At 34.7% G+C, this 24,045-nt stretch overlaps 1 protein-coding gene and 1 pseudogene across 1 annotated transcript; one reads left to right on the top strand and one right to left on the bottom strand.

Moving 5' to 3' along the window:
* Positions 1-13,261: 13,261 nt before the first annotated feature.
* LOC141559872 (olfactory receptor 51A4-like) lies at positions 13,262-14,178 on the top strand (annotated as a pseudogene).
* A 6,585-nt stretch (positions 14,179-20,763) lies between these two features.
* On the bottom strand, positions 20,764-23,124 carry LOC141563632 (sorting nexin-12-like). Its single transcript, XM_074305005.1, has one exon. It carries the CDS (start codon positions 22,886-22,888, stop codon positions 22,400-22,402), a length of 489 nt encoding a protein of 162 aa, XP_074161106.1. The 5' UTR covers positions 22,889-23,124; the 3' UTR covers positions 20,764-22,399.
* Between the last annotated feature and the right edge of the window lie 921 nt (positions 23,125-24,045).

Genomic DNA, 24,045 nt, shown 5'->3' with positions numbered 1-24,045 from the left:
TTTTATCATTATTTGAGTCCTGATTTGGCTCAGATTCAATATAAATAGCAGTCATTTCTACTTTGGCCAGAAACCTTGAGAATTTTCCCTTCCCATATTCATACATTCATTCATTTATTTATTTTTGGATTAAGTGAAAGAAGAAATTCTTTGCCTCAATAGCTACCTATCCTTAAGCACTGAAGTCAAACTTAAACCTGTTGAATGAAGACCATACCTTAAAAAGCCAAAGTCTCCCATTGTATCCAAGGCCATCTCCAGGATCTATATCTCGCCACTGGATCCAGTTGGCTCTGGAGGGGAAAGTGAGACAGGTGACCTTGCACAGCCCTTCTGCACTTAAATTCACTTGCATGTCATATCATCCCATCCCTCATGGACAGTCCTTTTCAGGACAAACAACATTCTTAAGTGACTTATATATAATACATTTTGCTTGGTGTTAAAAGTGACTGTACTACACAGGTTTAAGCATCTTTCAAAGTCACCATGTTTTGAGTGACAAGACCTCTTTGAATAAGAACAGAGGAAACCACCAGAGAAGAGGGAAGAGACAGAGAAAAGAACTGATGTTGAGAGAAGTCAGAAGACTGAAAGGAATCTGAGATGTCGATCTGAGACATCATTTTCCAGATTGAGTTCAGAAGAAAACTTGCAAAGTGTTTTATTTTATGTAAGCCTTATATTAACTATGAATAGTTATTGGGTTTGTATTTTTTTTTTTGCAATAGTAATATATGCTGAGGAGCTAGAAAATTTAGCAACTCTGATCTTCAATGGCAGAGTTGTAAACAGATAAGTTGTCCCTAGTAATGTGAATGTAGTAAGTTTTATGTGTCATTCAGCTTTACTAAGCATAGTGAATAAGATGTAAAGCTATGTATATAAATATAATGCAAAGCTTGAGATTTGTGGAAATGTTATTTGAAAGCTAAAATAAATTTGTTCTTTTGTATTCTAGAGGATAGAGAAATTTGTGGGAAGTATATTTGGCTTTATCTAAATTAACTTTATTAGAGCTCTCCAAAAATTGTAATGAACTGCCTCTTAGTGAGCTCCTCATGATTAAAGCATTCTTTGATGGATATCAAAAGTATTTGTTTTTTGCTTTGATAATGAAATTAAACTAGTTAGACATCCCAGGCCTCTTCCAACTCTTACAAAACTACTATTAAAAGCTATAGAAACAACTACTAAATGAAAGGAGATGGATTTTGTAAGTATTAACACTGGCTACATAGAGTCTCCTTATCCTGTGCTTTTCCAGTTTGAGGAACTAATGAGAAAACTATCAAATTTTTTACTTTTTGTTAAAGGATAGTTCTTCATCTCTAATAATTTCGTAGATTTCCTCCATAAACTTAATTTATCTGTATCAGTTATTTTTGAAAGGGACCTTAGGCTTTAATAACTGAGCCAACTTGAAGAAAATTTGTTCAGCAATAGTTTCTTTATTTGAGGCATTATTTTTGGATGTGCTAGCTACAGGTAATAAATATTAAATCCTTGTAATATTTCAAAGGGCAATTTAATTTGTATATTTGTTAAGTGTTAGTATCTTGTTTTACATAATTTTATTCTCTTAGCTGTGTATTTGATTAATTTTGAACATCTTTGTCCAAGACAGGTAGGTTCAGGTAATACAAATGCTCTGAATTGTTAGAGCCCAATGTATACTGCAAACACAGTCTGCATATTATGGGAAAGACCGTATTTCTACAGTCAGGTTGAGAGACTGTGATACAGTAGAAGTCCAAACATTTTCTCTAGGTAGTAGTTGAGTTGAATTTTACAATATTTTTATATGTTATGAAGGTTGAGAAAAAATGAGAAAACAGCCATTGGGAAAGCTGATATGTGAGCATGAGTCACAAAGATGCCTGGAAAAAAATTATTTGTTGTTAGTCCACAAAAACAAAACAAAACAAAACAAAACAAAACAAAAACCTGCATGTATTCCAACATATGGAAATCTAGTCATAAGTAAATTCTAACCTGATTTTGGAAATTGTTTCCCTTTTCTGGATATGATTTCATTGATTCTTGATCTTCTATCCGTATTTTATTGATTATGTTCCATCTTGAGGCCTGGTACCCAATAAGCAGTGAAGAGGTCATGGAAGCATCTCACTCTGCAGCTCACATTTACTCCAAGTTTGGGATTCTTTGGGTGCCACCATATTTGTCCTTCACTTCTTTTACATTTTGAAAAACATTTTCTTGATCATTTTTCCTATCACATGAATTTTGTTATTTTTTTCTGACAATAATATTTTTGAGTAATTAATTGAGATGGTATTGAATAAGTAAACAAGTTTAGGTAGAATTATTATTTCTGTTACATTGATTTTGTCCACCCATGAACAATTAATAATTTTTCAATTGTTTAAATCTTATTTTATTTGTATAAAAAAAGTGTTTTATAATTGTGTTAATATAACTTCTGGGTTTGTCTTAGCAGGTATACTTCCTGGTATTTTGTGCCATGGCTATTTTAAGTGTGGTATCTCTTTGTTAAGTTGTTTTTCCACCCTTGTCTCAAACCTAATTTTGCTTCTTTTAATTTACACCTATTAGTTACATTATTCTTCTAATATTAAACAAACCAGATAAAAGTCACTCTTTTATATATTTACCACTTAACTACTTGAGTCTTATAATTATACTCTTCTTGAATCCTGATTTCTTTCTCTAAACATCACAAAGTTTATCATGAAATAAAACAACAATAAAGTAGAAAATATTCATTATCTTGACAAAGCAATATTTAGGCTCTTTTTTATCACCTGCAAATTTAGTTGTCATACTATCAATCTCTTTATATGAACTGATAAATTGTTAAATGATATCAACCCAAGAATAATTTTTTTTCAATATCACCCTCCCCCCCCCCAGGCTGGGGTTAAGTGACTTGCCCAGGGTCACATAGCTAGGAAGTGTTAAGTGTCTGAGACCAGATTTGAACTCTGGTCCTCCTGAATTCAGGGCTGGTGCTCTATCCACTGCACCACCTAGCTGCCCCAAGAATAATTTTTCAATGCACTAGAGGCTTCCTTCCAACTGACAAATAACTCACTATTTACAAAAAAAAATCACATTAAAGACTAAAGTCAGTTTTTTTGTTTTATTTCGTTTTGCTAGAGGCTTCCTTCCAACTGACAAATAACTCACTATTTACAAAAAAAACACATTAAAGACTAAAGTCAGTTTTTTGTTTTGTTTCGTTTTGCTAGCTCATATTATACTTTGAACTCTTGCTTCTCATTCAAGATCTAGGACCAAGATCTAGGGATGCAAAGCCCAAAAGCTCAATTTTTTCCTGTAGAAGGCTAGGTGTTAAAACTCTCAAACTTGTGCTTCTACAGACAGTGCTGAGCCTAGTCTTATTTTGCAATCATCCCTTTGTACCTCTAAAAAGCTGTGTCCTAGAATTCCCACATTTGAGATTACTCTAGAAGAAACTCAACTACCCATATATTTCTATTCAGAAATATCTTCTCCATCTTTCTATTCTGTTTCACAGCTCCTACTTAATTCCCCTTCTTCTAATTGACATTTTTTGACTTCAGAAATTTCTCAAAAATTATCCTTTTCTAAGACTGAAGCCAGAAACTGGAATCTAGTACCTCTTCTATTAGTCCATCAAAGCACAGGAAATTATTATAGGCTTCTGTTCCAAGAAAGTAATTATTAGCAGCTAGGAAAGGTGGGAGAGAATGGAAGCACAAAAGACAATAAATCAAAGCCCAGTGATCCTAGAAATGTAACCAAAATATCTCTTTGAGTCTCTCTTCCTATTTTCATCCTGTCTTGGTTGCTATTCTCTTGCACCCACCCCCATCTGAAACTAAGGACTTGTTATAGTGGTCAAGGGTCATGGGAAAAGATGTAACATAGTATTTTTTTTTTCCTGAAGCAATCTAGCAGAGATTTTTTTTTAATGACCTATAGTAGCCAAAAGAGAAAAAAGTCAATTTGCAATCTTTAGGTAAACAGAGAAAGAATGTCCCAAGAATTGATTCTAGTTCCAAAAACTTCCTCAAAACTTCTAAACTAAGCTAGATATGATAAGTAGCTAGATGTTTGTATTATATGATAGTATTGTATCATTTATACCTAATTATATTGTTTGTCCATAGTACATGCCATATTAAAATATTGAATTGAATTGTATTATTAAACTAATACATCTAATAATGCTTTAAAAATAAACATTGTTTCTTGTCAGGAAATTCTATTCTTTGAATTTAGTCATTTATATTGCAACATCATCATATCTAGTGAAATAAAGTGGAAAGCATGAAGCTTCTTCAGTACATGACCAAATAGGAGGAGCAATCATCCACTACATCCACTACTTCTTCAACTTGAAATACATTTCTCAAAATTTACCTAAAACACAAATATAACTTTCTACATGAAGAATTTTAAGAACTCTCTAGCTACTAGTTCCTCCTAGCCTAACTCCTTTGTATTTTTGTTACATTTATTCTGCCTATACACATATGCATTAAAGTTCTCTCCTCTAATATAATGAATATAACTTTCTTGAAAACAGAGTCTGTTTCATTCTTTTGTTGTTAGTTGGACATGACTGAAGTGACTCAACAACAACAAAATGAGATCACCAAGTGAAAGAATTAATAAGAGAAAAAAAAAAATCCAGCAGAGAATTGAAAGACAAGAGATAAATAGTGGATATGACTTTAAAACCCTGTTTAAGAAGCCTGAGACAAGATGTAAATGCTTCACTGATGAGCTTAGAAGAAATAAACTGGTCTAAAATAAAAGGAAGTTGATATGGAGCAGGAATTCCAGAGGATAGAGTGGAAGAATAAAGTAGACCTGGAGTAATATTTATTGAAATTAGGGTTGTGATGGATGAAGATAAAAAAACAATAGAAAATGCTGATTGAGGATTTTTATTTTTTTTTTGAAAGTCAGCTATGAGTTTAGGGGGAGGATGTAGGAGACAGTGTGGGAAATGTTTGGAAGACTTTGTGTGTGCAGTGGGATAGAGAACATGGGAAAAGGGTCAGGAGGACCCTTTGAAATTAATTAACATTAATTTGTAGTGGACCTAGCAAGAGAGAAAGAAGTGTGGATGGTAGGAAAAATCTAGTATTGGGGTTTGGTAAGACATGATAAGACATTAGAGCAAGGCTTCCAAAATAGAAAAATATCATGTTAAACAGGATTGATACTAGAAAAGGAAGAAAAGTGAAGAGTTGATGGCCTGGGAAATTGTGAAGGAACAGATAGATACTAGTAGAAGAATAGATATAGGAAGAGATTAAGTCATAGAGAGAGATGGAATGATAGGAGTTATTTATCAGCAGATAAAGGTATTTTAGAGTTCTTGATCATAGATATGTGTGAGGGGGATGTTGAAAACACACACTATCTCTTTGTGTAACTGGGATGGGGAAGAAGAAGGAAGTCCTAGAGGTTGGAGAACTTTGAAAAATTAGAAAATGAGAATATTTAAGTAGACATACACACACAATGTAAAAGTCTCTTCATATAAGGTAGGAGTTAGGGTGGCAAGGAAGACTATAATCTGGATACTGCAGTCCTTGAGAAAAGAAAATAATCTGACCTGTAGGCCTTGGATAATAGTCACTCAAGATTGAGTGATTAATTTGGATAGAGTGAATAGCCAGATAGGCTGCTGAATGATGGTGGCCAAGGAAGATCCAGAATTGTCTGTATTTAACAAAGGAGTATTCTGACTCCCCCTAGGGTTAATATATCAGCTATGAGATAAAATACAACCAAGTCTTAAAATGAGGGATAGGGATTGAATGTTTTGTTTTGTTTTGTTTTTGTTTTTTGCTAAGGCAATTGGGGTTAAGTGACTTGCCCAGGGTCACACAGCTAGGAAGTGCTAATTGTCTGAGATCAAATTTGAACTCAGGTCCTCTTGACTTCAGGGCTGGTGCTCTATCCATTGAGTGTATTTTTTAAAGGAATTAAGTCTCAAGGGCCAAAGCTGATGAGCTTAGAAGAAATAAACTGGTCTAAAATAAAAGGAAGTTGATTTGGAGCTGGAATTCCAGAGGATAGAGTGAAAGAATAAAGTAGACCTGGAGTAATATTTATTGAAATTAGGGTTGTGGTGGATGAAGATAAAAAAACAATAGAAAATGCTGATTGAGGATTTTTTTTTTGAAAGTTAGAAATTCAGTATTGCAAAGATTAGGGAAATAGAAGGGACTAGACTTTGCTTCTTATAGGAGGAGTGAACAGAGAAATAATAGTCACATATTGGTGGGGGTGGAGAGCAGATGGGAGGAAGGAAAGATTGATATTCTTTGGTTGTCAAGGTATCTGGCTATATGAGACTTCTCAAATGGTAAAATATGTAAAGGGCTTAAGACAGTGTCTGGCATGCATGTAATGGACACTATATAAAAGCTATTCTCCCCCGTTCCTTTTTGCCTGGTCATCATATAATCTATCTACATCCATCTGCATGTTAGTGCAGTCATAATTATGTTAATCATAATTATGTTTGTTCCTTCTTGAAGGCAATAAGTATTCTTATAGTTATTTAGTATTAGTTCCTTTTCTTTCTTATAGATATTAAGATTAGCAATGCTATGTCTTAGTCTGTATTTTTGCTCGACTCTGAAAATCTAAAGATCGTCTCTCCTAAGAAGATTGCAAAATACTTTAATGAGGAGTGGTATGAAAGCCAAGAAAACACTTAGGATCATATCCTCTGCCTCCAAATAAGTCTAGATGTTTGTATGTTTGTAAAGCAATTGACACATGTTGGTAGCATACAATGTGTGTTTATATATGTATGCATAGATATAAGAGCACTGGCTTTGGAAATAGATCTAATAAGTGGTAAGTTGGATCTTAGATATTTTGAATCATATTTTTTTAAGTCTATAAAGTAGGAATCAAGTAATAAATATTATAAAATCAATAAATATGTGCATTGGGGATTCATGACAAAAATAAGTCTCGGCATTCAAGGAGCTTACATTCTATAGAACATGCATTAAGTTTCTCTTAAGATTATTATAAACAAAGTGCAAGCTGTTATGCATAATGTACCCATTCAAGAAACATTGTGTCTACTGACCTTAGCTTAAAAAGGTCAAGGTCTCCCATGGCATCCAGGGCCAACTTCAGTTGCCCTGATCTATATCTTGTCCCTTGACCCAGATGCCAAAGTGAGGCAGGTGGCCTTACCCAGCCCTGTCCTTCTTAAATCCAATTCATTTGCCTGTCATAGCATCACCTCCCTAATGTCATGGTCCTCTTCAAGAACAAAGAACAAATAACAACTACAGTGAGCCAATATGGCTTCATTAAAAAATTGCCATATTAGACTAATATTATTTCTATTTTTTTAATGAATGAATGGTTTATTTAGCATTTACTCTGTGCAATGCAATACACTATGAACTGCGTCTTAGAAAAATAAGAGTCCTGGTTCTTAAGGAAATTATAATAGTGGACAGAGTACATATGGAAGATTTTAGTTGTAACAAAAATGACAAGGTCTCATGGTTCTTCATGTATAGTGACAAAACAGATAGAAATATCTCTTTTTCAATGTTATTCCCACTGACAAAATCATTTCAGTTTCTGATTTTGAGTCATTTGACAGTGCCAAAAATTTTGGCAGCAAGACCTTTGCTTTCTGGTTTTTCAACAACTAGAAAATGATTAACAGTCTTCATCTTCACAGGGGTTGCTTCTCACGACACCTGATTAACATGACTATTCCCAAGATTTTTCAGCTCAGTACCCAAGCTATCTTCATCTAGAACTAAGACATTATTTAAAACAAAGTTATCAGATTCATAACTCAGTGAAATGTTGTAGATATAGATGACAGAACTTAGCAAAGTATTTGATTAATTTATGTTGTTTTCATGAAAAAGGTAGAGAGCTGTGTATTAGATAATATGACTAGATGAATTCAGAACTGTTTAAATGATTGGACTCAAAAGAATAGTCATTAAGGGTTTAATGGCAACTTTATCAGAAGATCACCAGTAGAATTAAATTAAAATATATATAGCATATTTATAACTTTTTCAAGTCACACAAAGCTGGAAAGAATCACTAATTCTTGGAATGATAGTAAATATATAAAGTGATCTTGTCAGATTAGAATATTGTAAGTAACAAGAAATATAAAACTTTTTTTAGATCTTTAAAACCTTACTCTAAAATTTAAAAAAGAAATCATCTCCGGAAGTAGAAAATAAGAAAGTCATGATTATACAGAAGTTTATCTGAAAAAGATCCAGGGGTCTTAGTGGACAAAAAGGTATATACACAGACACATGCATTTTAACGTATAATAAAAATCAATTTTAAAAAAGCTTATATAATCATGGAATGGTTAAAGAAAAGCATACCTTTTTAGAAAAGCAGATAATCTGCCTGGTCAAATCTTATATAGTGTCCTGTTTAGATATGGGTACCAAAATATTTTTTTAAAAAGTTGTTCAATGGAGAGGTAGTCTTGATGGTGAAAGGCTTATGCTGAATACCATAGGAGAATGAGTTGAAGGGACTAGAGATGTTTGTATTTAGTTCATTTGGGGAACAAAAGCTATATTCAAATCTTTATAGTACTTTCCTACTGAAAAGGCTTTAGAGTTCATCTCTTTGATTGTCCAAAAAAGTTGAACAAGGACCAATGTGTAAAAAAGACATAGACAGGAAAATTTTTCTAAAATTAGGATGAATCAAAAGTGAAATGGAATGCCTCAAGAAGTTGTGGTTTATCTATGCATATTTTCAAACTTTATACACTTATTGACTATATTGTGGAAGTGTTTCTTTGAGGATATACTTTAGATGTGCATTAAGGCTCATGCTTTATAATTCTGTATTCCTCTGCTTAAAAACTAGCTGTCCCTTAATCCAGAGAGACTCATATGTATATATATATATATATATATATATATATATATATATATATATATATATATATATATATATATATATATATATATATATATATATATATATATATATATATATATATACTTCAATGAAGCTTAAAGACCTCCTAGAGAATCTGTCTCATCATGGCTAATGAATTAACTAACCCTCTCTAAAAGTAAACAGTATATAGGTTTTACACTGTTATACTTAGATGGAACTGTAAGGACATGTTATTTTGGACACTAAATTATTCTTATGTTCCTGACTGGTTCAGCTACTCAAATAAATATATCTAGTTTTTCATAGTTAAAAATGAGTCATAGAAGAATTATATTGTTTTGGCTTCAGTTACTTTACCAGCATGAATAATTCGTTGTTATAACAAGATCTCACTTTGAATCTTAATTTTGCATTGCTATCTGTAGGTCCATGAGTAAGTTATTTGAGTTTTGTAAAATTATTTAGAAGCATTAAAGCAGTGTACAAACACTAATAACAATAATAATAATACTTATAATTATTACTATTAGTACCCATTATTTCAATTTCCTTCTTGGTAAAATGAAGATAAAAATAAGCAACCTAACCTGCAGAGAGCTGTTGAGGAGAGAGAGGGTATACTTCATGAAAAGCAAAAGACCAGAGCAATGTATTATTTTGATTATTTTCTTGAGAAAGTTCTCAAAGAGCATAAATGCAGAAATCATCAACAGAGGAGCTAGGACTATTCATCAAACATTGGACTTGGGGAAAGGTTTCCTAGGCAAATCAAGGTCTTTCAAGACTTCCTCATTGAGTCCCTCACAATTCCTTGAAAGGGAACATATTGAAAGAGAAAAAATCAGATAAATTATATAGTAGTTGCCCATCCATTTACCACTTTCATATATAGGAAGGTATAATGGTACCATGAAAAAGGATTGTTTCTTTGCAGGATTCATTTGTTAAAATATAGACAGTAGTTTTGTCAACACAATTGACAATAGACTTAGCACTTTGCTACTGATATTAAAGTTACTATTTTCTAATAGATTTAGCCTTTAAATACCTATTTGCCTAGTATAAGAGATGGTACTTTGAAAATGCATTTCTTCATGTGAACACTAATCTGGTACTATATTACTTGGTCTTCTACTCTCCTGAAGTACAACATATTTCTTTTCTTTTTTAAATTAAATTTAAATTTAATTTATTTTCAAAATATATGCATAAATAATTTTCAACATTCACCCTTGCAAAACCTTGTATTCTAATTTTTCCCTCCCTTCTCCCCACCCTCTCCCTTAGATGACAAGTAATCTATGTTAAATGTACAATTCTTCTATACATATTTCTGTAATTATCATGCTTTACAATAAATCAGATCAAAAGGGAAAAATGAGAAAGAAAACAAAAAGCAAACAACAAAAAAAAGTGAAAATACTATGTTGTGGTCCACATTCAGTCCCCACAGTCCTCTCTTCAGATCCAAATGGCTCTCTTCACCACAAGACCATTGGAATTGGCAGGAACCATGAAACAACTTACTGTTGAAAAAAGCCACATCCATCAGAAATAATTAACGGATAATCTTGTTGTTGCTGGGTATAATGCTCTCCTGTTTCTTCTCACTTCACTTAGCATCAGTTCATATAAGTCTCTCCAGGCCCCTTATCATCCTGCTAATTGCCAACATATTTTTTGTTTTCTTATTTCAGACTGTCTCCATTATCAATAATGTATTTTATCGTTAATTCAATTGAATCTGAGGTATAGTAATTTCATTAATGTAATCTAGCTGGTGCCATGCAAAGAGCACTGAATAAAGTATTATGAAATGGCATGAATTGAAGTATTATGAAAAATGTAGATTTAAAGGGAAAATATGACTGCATAAATATAAGTGAAAATTATGTTGAAAAGGAAGTCAAATTCTGAATAATGATAAAAGCTAATATTCATTTTGGATAACAGGTGATGAAATGGTCTTCTATCCTTTCAGAAAAGAGATATGAGAATAGGATGCATAGATCTATATGGTCATATGTGGTTTCTATATTAGTGGTTTTACTTTAACTGTTTTTCTTTGTTATAAGAGAAAATCAAATTTGAGTAGATTAGGAATGATGATATGGAATTCTCTTCCCTAAGCAGGGACATGAAATTTTCCTGATTATTTATTCTTAGAGCAATCACTTCAGCCTTCATCTCCAGAGGGAACTGAATCCTAGAATCTAGGGAAAGAGATATCTCATTAAGGGAGATATACATAGAGCAGAGAGATCTTTGAGTAATATAAAAACCATATATGTTTGAGCAAATGTGGGAATTCTTTAACATCTGCAGCCCAAACACCATTTTTTTATGTTAACAAGCCCATTCAAAATCTCATATTTAGGTTAGTAATGTAATTTTCACACCTGTTATTAGTCTATTTATTCCTGCCATTGTGGAATAGGGAGAGAAGGGAGAGAACAAAAATACTATCCATATGCAACTATAATATCCTTGCTTAAAGGTACTTGTGGAATTGGGATCCCAGAGTCCATAGAATTCTCTAGAAATAATAGAGACCATTATTCTAATCCCTAATAGGATCATCTCTCACATTGTCAAGACAGATAGATAGAAAACAAATCCTATATGCTTGAAATTGTCCATAACTGTTTGTTCCACTAACAATCAGTGATTCTAATCTAGTTGCTCCTTGACCAAATTCCCAACAATATAGTGTCTGATATCCAAAAATCTTAACATTCTAACGCAGTCAATCATAGATACCTCCCAGTAATGATAGAAGACTAAGAGAGGAGCAAGATGCCAAACTTCATTGGTCGTCATCAATATCTTCAAAAAAGCAAGTGGTTTTTAGTTACAAGCAGTTGTGATGTGGTTAGTGGCAGTGCAGAGAGTTGTGGGAACCTTTCTTTGGTTGGAGCAAGTCCAACATGAAAGAATTCACAACCTCGAAATATTAGACTGGTAAAAGGAAGTTTATTGTTGGCACTGTAGAAGTCAGTTTTTGCTAGGAAGACTGACTTCCAAGTGACAAAGTCCTGGCAGAGAGATAAAGGTTCTAGCAGAGAATCCTGGCAGAGAGATAAACAGAGGTGTTAACACTGAAAAGAGAATGTCTTCACAGTGGGCAGGAGTCCTGGCAGCTATGCCAAAGAGGCAAAGCTTGCTACTTTGGACATTCTGCAAAGAATGAGTGAGCAGAAACCTATTTTATGAGCAGTTCTTGGCAGGGGGCTGGGGGCAGTTTGAGCTGATCAGACCAGGATCTCCCAATTGAATGAAATTACTTTGAAGGCTTTTTCAGTTTGAATTTGAATGGGGATGTGGGGGGGGGAGGTGGGGTGACTTGCCTTAGAAAAGGCCAGCCAGAAGGATGTGCTCTCTTCACATCTTTGGAGTGAATGAAGGAAGATAACCCCCACCCTTAATTTGTTTATATTTTAATAAATAGAGATGACACAACTAGGAAAGTGGTGGATGCTTTGGTTCATAAAGTTACAGGAATGATGAGGATGAGTTAGATTACAACAAAATATATATATTCACATACCTTTTCCAGGAAAAACTGTCAAGAGTTCATGATGTAGTTATAGATCTTTAGACTAGGCAGAAGAATATTTGCCAAGTACAAGTACAAGGGAATAGGAAAATAACAAAGAAGTTAGTAAATTTGTCTGTCAAAGAATTGGAAGTGGAGTAAAGTGTAGCTAGGATTTTTATTAAATAATGGGTTTAGTACAATAGTCACCAATCAAAATGAAGAACTAGTAAGGTTTCTCTGAGACATCACTACAAAAGTGTTTAAATCTTCAGGACAAGGAAGCACAGAATAAGATAATTCAATTCAACAAACATTTATTATATATACCTATTGTATGAAAACCATTTTGTTAGAGATGGAAAGATAAGTATAATGATGATGATGATGATAGTAATGTCCTGGAAGCCAATCACAACAGGCTACAAAAACAAAGACTAAACAGCCTCTGCCTTCAAGATGCTCATTTTTATACTTGAGAAAATGTGTATGTGTAATGCAAATTAGAAAGTGATGGAGTAGGGGCAGCTAGACAGTGGATAAAGAACCAGGTCTGAAGTCAGGAGGACCTGTACTCAAGGAATATTCAAATATGTATAGGATACTATTTGTTGAGTGGACCAGAGATGGCTAAACCAAGAAGATAATATGTGAAGCAATACTAGCACAACTCTACCAAAAAGGCAGAAAGAAACAGAAGAATTCAAGTATAAATATATATATATATATATATTTTTTTTTTTTCTTTTCTATTTCAGGGAATGTCATCCATATTCCTGACATGATTTCCTTTTTCTACCTACCATGCTTACCATGTCTATATTCAACAACTCTAAAGATGAAATTTTTACCTTCCTCTTGAAAGGAATCCCAGAACTGGAGCATACTCACATATGGATCTCAAATCCCAATTGTCTTATATACTTTATCACAATTTTGGGCTGTACCATCCTCCTCTTCATTAAAACTGAGTCCTCACTTCATAAGCCAATGTACTATTTTCTTTCTATGCTGGCCTTCTGTGACCTTAGCCTGTCCTTATCATTATTATCTACAATGCTAAGGGTCTTTTTATTGAATGTTGATGCTTACTTTGCCCAGCAGTTCTTTATTCGTGGTTTCTCTCTCATGGAATCTTCAGTTCTTAAGATCATGTCTTTTGATCGTTTCATAATTATCCACGACCCCCTAAGATATGGCACTATCCTTACCAATGCAAGAGCCACCAAACTTAGCCTGTTAACAATGATTAGTTTTTTATTGATCTTGCTATTTCCTTTCACTCTGAAGAGCCTGACATATTGTAAGATGTTCCTTTCTCATTCCTACTATTTGCATCAAGATGTTATGAAACTGGCTTGCTCTGATAATAAGGTTTATATTTATGGCTTCTTTGTTGCTTTGGCAAGTATGATGAACTTCACATTAATTTCAATTTGCTACATTTTCATTCAGAAGCCTGTTTTAGGCATTGCTTTCCACCAAGAGCAACTCAAGGCTCTCAGCACCTGTGTTTCTCATATTTGTGCAGAGCTTATTTTTTATATTTCGATTATTACCCTGGCTGTTCTCTACCACTCTTGAAAATATGCTCCCCTAATCTTTAGAATCCTGATGGCTGATGTCCTCTTGTTGGTCCCCTCATTAATGAACCCATAGTATATTATGTGAAAACCCAACAGATTCGAATCAGAGTCTTGAAAAAACTGAATCTCAAGTAGGCTAACAGAAAGTCTTAGTCACTTTTATCCCCAAAATACTAGTAAACTGAAATAAAGGAAGGAATCTATACCCCTAATGGGTAAATTGAGAATGAAAAGAATCACAGAATATGAAAATTTGAAGGCACTTCTAGAAGGGCCCATTTAATCCAACCTCTACTCAAAAAGAATTTCTACCATAATGCATATTATAATCAGTCATCTAGATTTCATTTAAAAATCATTAATGATGGGAATATAACACCATTTTAAGCAATGCATTATATTAATAAACATAAGTCAAGGATGTTACCACATTTTATTTTATAATATGTATCATTTGCAACACCTAGTCATTTCTTTTGTCAGAAAAATGTTTTTCATTTTACTACTTGGATCAGAATTTGGTTGTTTAGTGTTGTATTCATATACATTAGTGAGGATATTATATAAAATGTCCTCCTGATTCCCTGTAAGTTACTATTTATGACCTGAATGCTCATATGTTACAATTTATTTAATCATTTCTCAATCAATGGGCATTCGTTGTGTTTATAGTTTGTTTCCATAGAAATTGCCATAATTACCATTTGGGTATATAGAGACTTTTACCTCTATTGTAGAGCTCTGAAAGAGAAGCACAAAAATGGGATTCCTAGATCAAAGAATGTGAACAGTTTGATGATTGTTCTTGTACAATCCCTTTTTTCCCTTACCTAATCATTAAGCTAATTAAAATTTTTACCAAAAATGAATTATAGCAACTTTTTTTTCCTTCATTTGCTTCAATATTGATGTCAGTCTTTGATTATCTTTGACAATCTGAGGAGTGTGAGATGAAACTTCAGGTTTATTTATATTTATATTTCTTTTATTATTAAATATTTGAAGTATTTTATATTGTAGTTTGTACTTTTTAATTCCTTCTTTTTTCTAATGTTGACCATTTAAGTATTAGGTAATGAATCTCGGTCTTAAATATTTGCCATGCCTTTATCAAATAACTCTGTTGCAGTGGCTTTTGATGCTTGTGCTAAGTTTCTGGTTGCAAATAATGCTGTTTTAGTTGTGCATTTTTTAATATATTAAAAAAGAATTCTTTATACTATTTTAAGCAATTTAAATATATATAAATATACATATATATTTATATTTTATTTTTACCTTAAGGGATAAAACAAGCATTTCTACAACATGGTATATAATAAACAAGATGATTGCACATGAAATTGCCAATCTATTATGTATAACTTGCTATTTCTTTAAAACTATATAATAAAGTAATAAGTAAACTTCTTTACCCCCTTTTTTCTTCCCTCCCATACTAGAGATGGCTAGGCTCAAATGTTTGTGTGTGTGTGTGTGTGTGTGTGTGTGTGTGTATGTGTGTGTGTCCTCTTACTGGAAACTATACTGAAGAATTGGATATTTAATTTTTTTTGTAAATATTTTCCACCAATAAAGCATAGCACAATGAGTAACTTGCTGGGAATGCTTGTTACATAAATTGAACCCATTTACATAGTTAGAATTTGTTGCTGCCATTTAGGTTATTAGTTATGTTGATTATTTTCCTAAATTTATAATTTCCTTGAATCTTTTGAATAATTTAACTAGAAAATATTAAATTTCTGGGTGAAATATGCTGGAGGAGTCTTTTTGTTAAAATTACATGCTAAATTTTGTATCCATTTTCATTAGTAAAATTTTTCTACAAATCTTTCTCAATAATTTTAATTTGAAGATTATTTATCTTCAATATGGAAAAATAAAAATAACTCTTTATTACTGTTGTAACACAGAACCAGGAATATTTATTTCAAAGGGTATTTTCCTAAATAGACTTACCCCAGCTTGAGGAAAGCTTAATTCCCCTAACCTCTTGTACCACTTTACTGTCTGAGGAGTTTAGCTCAGTCCCTATAGAGCATAGTTCTATTTCCAAGTCTAAAACTCTCCATGAACTCAAGTCCCTGACATTATCAGAGTTCTAGGCCCCATTTGGCTGACAGCTCAAGGAAAGATTGATATTACCTACAGAAATTAGAGATATCTGTCTGGAGGTCATAAAACAAGTTTACTGACGCAGATGTTGCTTGCAAAAAAAAATGTATTTTTCTTTAAACAATAACAACCTTGCTGTGCTTAGAAAACATATATTTTGTATAGGGAATGAAATAAATTAAAGGTAAGAGATAAAAAGTCAGAAAATCCAACTGCCTCAGTCTCCTTGTGTCACTATTGTCCTCTCACATGATACCATCTATTCTACTGATCAGAATTAGATCCCCAGCAGCCACTAGCAGATGGCTTCCAAAGCAGAAGAGAAGGCTAATCTATTCAGAAATATTGGCGATATAAAAATAAAAACAATGATTTTTTTTGTAAAATAAAAATTAGGTTATCACTTTTCTACCCAGCTATTAATTTTTTAAAACATTAATATCTATTCTTTTAATGCTTATATATATCAATATCATCTTGATATGTATATGTGTATGTATACATACACACACACACACACACATATATATATGTATATGTATATATATATATATATACACATACATACATATGAATTATATAGAAATTTTCTAATTGGCAGCTATGTGCCACAGCAGGTAGAGAGTTGGGCCTAGAATCAGGAAGACCAGTGTTTTTATCTGGCCTTAGGCATTTTAATTGCGGTGTAAAAAACACTTAGATCCTTTGCCTCCATTTGGTCATATGTAAAATGGGGATAACAGCATCTATATTGTGGGGTTGTTGTGAGGATCAAATGAGATAACTATTATTAAATGCTTAGCATAGTACCTGGCACAAAGTAAGTCCTATATAAATGCTAGTTATAATAATTATTTTTAAATCACATTATCTCAGAAAACTGGCTTATATGTATATTACACTTGTCAGTATCTTTCTATTCTATTATTAACACTCATTTGCTGAATCTCTGATTTGTCTTTTGATTCACTTTTGGCTTACTTTTGAAAAGTCTTTCATTTTTTCCATTTAGGGATAAAAAATCTGCTTGTGTTCCCTCTTTTTTAAAAAAAAAATATTGTGATATACAAATGAGATTTTTATATGATGTCCTTTTGCATTATAACAAAGATGATTATAGTGAGTGTTGGAGAAGGATATACATCACTTCAAGAGAACATAGTTTAATTAACAGAGCTAATTTTCTTTTTTTTTTTTTTTCCTGTGGCTGGGGTTAAGTGACTTGCCCAGGGGTCACACAGCTAGGAAGTGTTAAGTGTCAGAGACTAGATTTGAACTTGGATCCTCCTGAATTCAGGGCTGGTGCTCTATCCACTTTGCCACCTAGCTGTCCCATGAGAACTAATTTTCAAGTAAGGAAGTTCTGAGAAGTGCTAGCCTCAATCTGGTATAGTTACTTCAGTTCTCTGGTCATGTCATTTAATCTCCTTTCTCTAGGCATCTCTTATAGACAAAAAAAGTTGAAAATGTTGATCTCTATTAATAGAGGAAATTTCTCATATTAATATCCCATACCAATGAAATCTCTAAAAGCTCTATGATACTCTCAAATCTCAGTGCAAACAATCAATGTAACTATTGGCACCCCATATTTACTTTGTCTAATAATACATTTGGTCTATTAGAAGAAACTAGATTTTTTTTCTGCCTAACTTTTGAAGCTTCAGAGACTAAAAAAACTGACAACAGGTTCCACCTGGAAGAACAGGTTATACCTAAAGAAATTGAAGGTAGGAAGCCTTTAAAATGCTTAATTCTTTGATATATTATATTCTTGGTATTTTCTATGAATTTTTCCTGAATAAATGAAAACAAAAAAGTAAAAACATTCATTTAACAATTAGTATGTGCCAACTATTATGTATCTGAAAATACAAAGAGAAAATGGTGGCCTTTTCTGCTCTCAAGGTTTTAGAAAAAAGGAAAACAGAAAGGGTCAGTGACCCTATATTTGTAGTTTTGGAATAGATGGCACAGTTTAGACATTCTTAGAACATTTTGGCAAATCAAATTAGAGTAACTGACATTTCAGAGTAGCAGGGCAGATAATAGAACCTTGGAGTAGTCTTTCTTATAGGAAGTATTATAGATAGTAACTCCTTATTTATTCATATGATGTGAGTGGCCAACATGAAAGAGAACAATTTGATCCATCACTGTTGAGAAGGAAGATGGGATCACAGATTTAGACTAGAAGTCTGGGTTTCCTATTTCAAGAAAGTTAATAAGAGTAATTGTCAGTGTCTAATTAGAGCATTAGGAAGAAATCATTAGCAAGGAAAATGAGGGAAGAGGTCTTCTTGCTTTCACTGGACAAGTAAAAAGGAGCAGAATAACCAATTTCCTAAACCTTGTTTGACAGGAAAAAAAAATACATGTTAATAAAATGGGAATGATGGATAGGTAGAAGCAGAATCATAAGAGGTTTCTATAAGTCATAAAAACTTTAATAATATAAGGGATTAAGTACTAGTTATTTCAGAGCCACCTTCCCTGTGAACCTCACTGGTGACAAGAATCAACCCATTACTTGCAAAAAAAAGGTTAGATTAGATTAATACTAAAGTCCTTTCCAACTATACATAACATCCTGATTCTTGTTTTTGATGAATTACGTCTGGACTTCCTTATTCACGTAGACTGATTTTGTTGAAACTAATCATAGACATTGAATTATCACAGATTTCCTCTAATACTCTATTATTAAGCCAGATTTTTGGATTAGAGTTAGGTTTTATGATTAAAAATATTCCAGTCCTAGTTTTATTCATATTAAAATCTGTGAACCATTTCAATCATTCTTTCAAGCAAATTACTTTTTAAAAAAGCGAACAGCCTTGGACCAAGAAAAGATTTTTGAATACTTTCCAAGTTAACCTTGCACCAGACCACTGCAGCAGGAAGAATAGACTTCTAGCTCTGGAGTCAGAGGTAGGTAGGTTCAAATACAACATTAGAAATTTACTGAGAACATTGAGTAAGTGACAACCTCCTTTAACTCATTTTATCTATGTAGCCTGATGAGAAATAAGCCTTTATAAAGCATGTATGATATTCTAAGCACTATGCTAAGCACTTAACATTTCATTTAACCTTTGAAATAATCCTTGCTGGTAGATTTTATCCCCATTTCATATTTGAAGACATAAACAGAAAAAGGATGTCACTTTTCCAAGGTCACAGCAAGTAAATGTCTGATAATGTATTTGAAGATTAGATCTTCTTGATTCCAGTCAGAGCACCTCACCTTGCACATGAGTAGGAATAAGAGGTGGAGGTGTAAGGTAGCCTCTGAGGTCTTTGTCAATTCAAGAGCAGTTATAACTATTCTTTAGGTTCAATTATTCAACAAATTCCAAATCCTCTCCACCAAATATTAGATTACCTCTCATCTATCTATATTTTCTATACAAATAAGAGTACATACTTAAAAAAACAAAACAAAAACAAAAAAACAAAAAACAAAAAAAAACCTCTCCTTGGCTCAACTTAAGCTATATTTAAAAAGATTCAAGATGTCTCTGTCCATGTTTATAGAGCATACTACAATTTTCCTTTTCTAATCAAGAAAGCTTTTTCTATTCACATTATGATTATTTGTATTTTATTGTAAAATACTGAATTTTCTATCCAAGGAACCATCCTCTTAGACAACAAAAAAAGCCTAAAAACTCTCTCAAGTATATATAACAGCTAATTACAGACTATCATGGGAAAACTAAATTACTTAGCAAATGTCATTAGGGGCCTTCTCTATTTTTGCTATTCTCATTTCTCTATTCTAAGAGCTCTTCCCTGTATGCATGGATTCTCTATGGATTCTCTATAACATTGAATTTTTACTTTCAGAGCACAGCCAATTGAGTTCCCTTAGGGCTAAGTGGTAAAAAGCATGGGATAAGGTGTCTGTGGAAGGGTGAGAGCGAGTGTAGAAGAAAAAGACAGTGATTCACTGAGGACTTCAGCCTTCTATTCCAACATATCTATTCAGTTGCTTCCATTTGTGTGATTTGAGTTTAACAACTATCTTTGAGCTATTAATCTCTAATGCCAAGCAAAATAATAAAAGGGAATCTAGTACTTCCCAAAATAACCCAAAGTATTCTGCACTAGTTTTAATTGTCAGGATGTTTTTGTGTGTTTATATATACTAGACATATATATATATATACACACACACACATATAAATTGTGCATATATGTAAGTTTGTGTAGTATATATGTATATAGTATATACACATATATAATATCCACACATACCCTCCCACGTTTACTCTATTCCAGATTATACACACCCACATATACATACATATATGTATACATATCCACTTATATCTATTTATTATGTTCATCTTATAAATATTATTATATTTGATTATTAAATATGATTCAGCTCCTTGTTCTGCCTTGATGAGAAATGTTATTTTTTTCAAATTATTGGTCTTCAGATTTTTAGACAACTATCTTTCCTTTTTATGTCCACAAAATCTATTTTCATCTTGAATGATGATCTGCAATACTTTTACCATGGAAGTTACCCATCTTATGTTGACTTTTTAAATTAATTTCTAATTAACATAAGAATAAAATGGTACAAGTGCATTCTAGTCTGAAGTTTTATGCCTTTTTTTAATGTAGTTTAAGATTGCATTAACATTACTGACTACAATTATTCATTGATAACTCAAATCAGATTTAGTCCACTAACAACCCGACTTTTTTTTTTTTTTTTTTTTTTTTTTGCTTCACAGTAGTTTAATATGAACAGAAGTTGGATATGCCATTGTCTGACAGAAGCTTGAAACTCCCAAAGTAGGATATAGACACAGCAGAGGGCATCAGATTCTCAGCACTTGTGCACGCTGAAGGAACATATCTTTAAAAATACAGATCAGAAGCTACTGCTCAAAAAAGGAAGCAGATAGTTCAACAACATTAGCAGGGTGGGCGAGAGAACAGTCTCTCTCTGGGAGCTGCTCCTGGGCACAGCCTCAATAGCTAGAGATGACCTCAGTCCTGGAAACTGGACTCCTCCCCAGATCAGGCTACTCATCCCTTCCCCTGAAATACTGCTATGACGGGGAGTCCAGATCTTCTGAAGGGCTCCAGGAAAGGTCCTCCTGTTGATGCTTCCCGCTTTTACAGTGTCCGTACATCGGACCGCATTCCAGCCCAAAGCCCAGGAGAGCTCCTGGAATTTGCTTTGTACTACTAGCCCTGGGCCAGCTTCTAGATGAACCTCTGGTGGTCCATGAAGAACCAACCAGGCACAGAAAGCTCAAGGCCCCTGGGACCAAAGTGGGGGTGAAGATGACACTTCGTCCTCAGCTCCATTTACCAGTTCAAAGTGCGGGACAGAAGTCAGACTACACTATCTGTTCAAGTAGCCCCGCCCTCTGGGAACAAAAGTGGCATGAGATTTCCGGTGGGAAGGAAAACATTTAAGTCCTTTTCGGCCACCGGGAGTTTCCGAGACCAGAAACCATTCTCACTGCACCACTGAGCCACCAATTCTGCAAGGCAGCCCACCCTTCTACTACTTCTACTGAGATTCAGGAAAAGAGCGATGACCCGCACTGTCTATTAAGCACCAGTGAGAAGCCAGCCAATCACAAGTAGCTGTGGGCCCAGAGGGGCCCTTCCGCTTCCCCAGATTTCTCTTGTGTCTCTGGGGAGTCTAAGTATGATGGCCCCAGCAAATCCACAAAGCGGGATGCTTGCCTTCCGGGTTCCTAACTGCCCCAGACAGCAACAGAGGAGGGGAGACGGGAATCAAGAAAATGTAGAGAGACGTGGGAGGGACAGAGAAAACTGGAGAGCTCATGGGAGTCTCCCCTCCCCCCACAAGGCAAAATGAAGGTTCCATGCCGGTAGAAGAGACGCGGCTACCCCCTGCTCAGAGTTCCAGGTTAAACGTTGGAGTTAAACTGCCCTTAAACTCCCAGCGTCGCACTGAAGCTACAGCCCCCGGGTTAGCCTTGCTGCCTGGAGAAAGCCCAAATAAGTGCCTTTCAGTCCAGTTCCTGAGCCCTCCCCCCTAAAAGCCCCCACCCGCAGCTTCCTACGCCTCCTTAAAGAGGAGGATCTTAGTATGGCCAAGGGCCAGGGAGACCGATCTCAGACAAGAGTCAGGCCGCGAGACCACGGCCACAGCAGATCGAGGGGGCGGGTAGGGGGGGTCAGTGTAAAATCCAGTCATTTTGCCGGAGGGAGGAAAGCGGGCGGCCCGCGGGCTTTCCTATTGGCGCACTTTCCCAGGGACATACTTCCGGTCGATTATCTCCTCCTGCAGGAACATGTGTAGGCAGCGCTCATTCTGAGCCAGTGGGTGCCCGGCGGTTTTATTAATAAACTGTTCGAGGCCCTGCCTCCTCTCCTCGATGAAGGACTCCTCAAAGAGGCCTTCGTCTCCTCGGAAGGGAAGCCGCCTCTTCCAGGCCTTCCCCGGCAGCGGGGTTACCACGATCTTACAGTAGCGCTCCAGCTCGTTCTTCAGCCACTCAAAGTCGCTGTAGCGCCGCCGCACGCTGGACTCCTTCAGCTTGAAGACTGGGAGGTTGGTCCGCATCCGGACCTCGTAGGTGGTGAAGCGCCCGCGGCCCACGCCCACAGTCTGCGGGTTGAAGACGTCGATCTCCAGAAAGTTGCTTGGCGGCCCGTAGGCGTCCGTCAGGTCCTGAGGCTTCGAGTGAAGGCGCCGAGTGTCAGCCACCGCCGCGTCCGACATCTTTCCGCACCGGCTCCCAGCGCGAGCCCGACTCCTCAGGGTGGGGTGGGGGTGGGGAGTGGCGGGGGCTCTCGATTTTCAAATAGCTATTTGATTACAACCTCCTCTTTTATATTCGTGTTAAATTTTATCCTATTGCAGTTATCCCACTATAGTAAGATCTTTTGGAATTCTTATCCTTTATTCTCATGTATTAGTCTTTTTTTCCAGTTGTCTTAAAAAAAAAAAAAAAAAAAAAAAACTTGATAGACATGTGACTTGTGGTCATTATCTAAATTATTATTTTTTTAAAAGTTAAACACCGTAAGACCAAAAAGCGGAAATCCCTTTCCAAAAAGGCATCAACTAATAACTGAACTTTGAAGTGTAACCATTAAAACCACACAAAATTACTGTTTTCCCACTATCCGGCTATCCCACTATATGTTCAAATAGTTCTTGAGGCCTTTGTCAATTACTTCATTCAAATTAAGTTGTTATTATTTAATTTAAATTAAATCAATTTAATTTGCATCTTTCTCCATCAGTCTAGTTACAAAGGAAATAAGAGTCTGTCATGCTTTGTTTGCAGCATTGTCATTGAGAACACAGCTGACTTTTCCAAGTGTTTCACCATCTATTTTAATAATGGGCCCCACAGTTTTGACCGGAGTCTAATTTAGACATCACCCTCCATCTCTCTTCTCTGCCTATTATAGCCAGACTTCATTATCTCCCCTTCTTTGAAGTATGTGCACATTTGCCTTTATCCAACTTGTGCTACCTGACTTGCTCTCCACAAGATATTATCTATCAAACCTTTCGATCTGTGCGATGTGAATTTAACAAAAAGTGCTAGATGTTTGTAGTTCCCTATTTATCTTGTATAGCTCTTTATTAGCCATTGCACATCGGTTTTAAGAGCAAAAAAATATCATTCTTGTTGCCAAAGATAGAAAGAGACAGAAACTGGGTATGTAATTTTATTGGTGATAAACCTGCAACTTAGACCCTTAAGAGAGCTTCTTAGAAAACGTAGAGAGATTAAATGATCTTCCCATGGTCACATCAAGCCAGCATCAAGCAGAGGAGGGACATGAATCAGTTCGTTCTTATTGAATAAGCTATATCTCTATCTACCAAAAAGATAATCCCAAAAGGATTGAGGCTCTTTACCT

The sequence above is a fragment of the Sminthopsis crassicaudata genome, chromosome 3, assembly GCF_048593235.1.
Source record: "Sminthopsis crassicaudata isolate SCR6 chromosome 3, ASM4859323v1, whole genome shotgun sequence".
Classification (NCBI taxonomy): Eukaryota; Metazoa; Chordata; class Mammalia; order Dasyuromorphia; family Dasyuridae; genus Sminthopsis; species Sminthopsis crassicaudata.
Note: the sequence above shows the minus strand (reverse complement) of the source record. Positions and strands in the feature narration are given on the sequence as shown.

Coding starts and splice junctions, on each gene's coding strand:
- LOC141563632 (XM_074305005.1), bottom strand. CDS start 22,888: ATGTCGGACGCGGCGGTGGCTGACACTCGGCGCCTTCACTCGAAGCCT.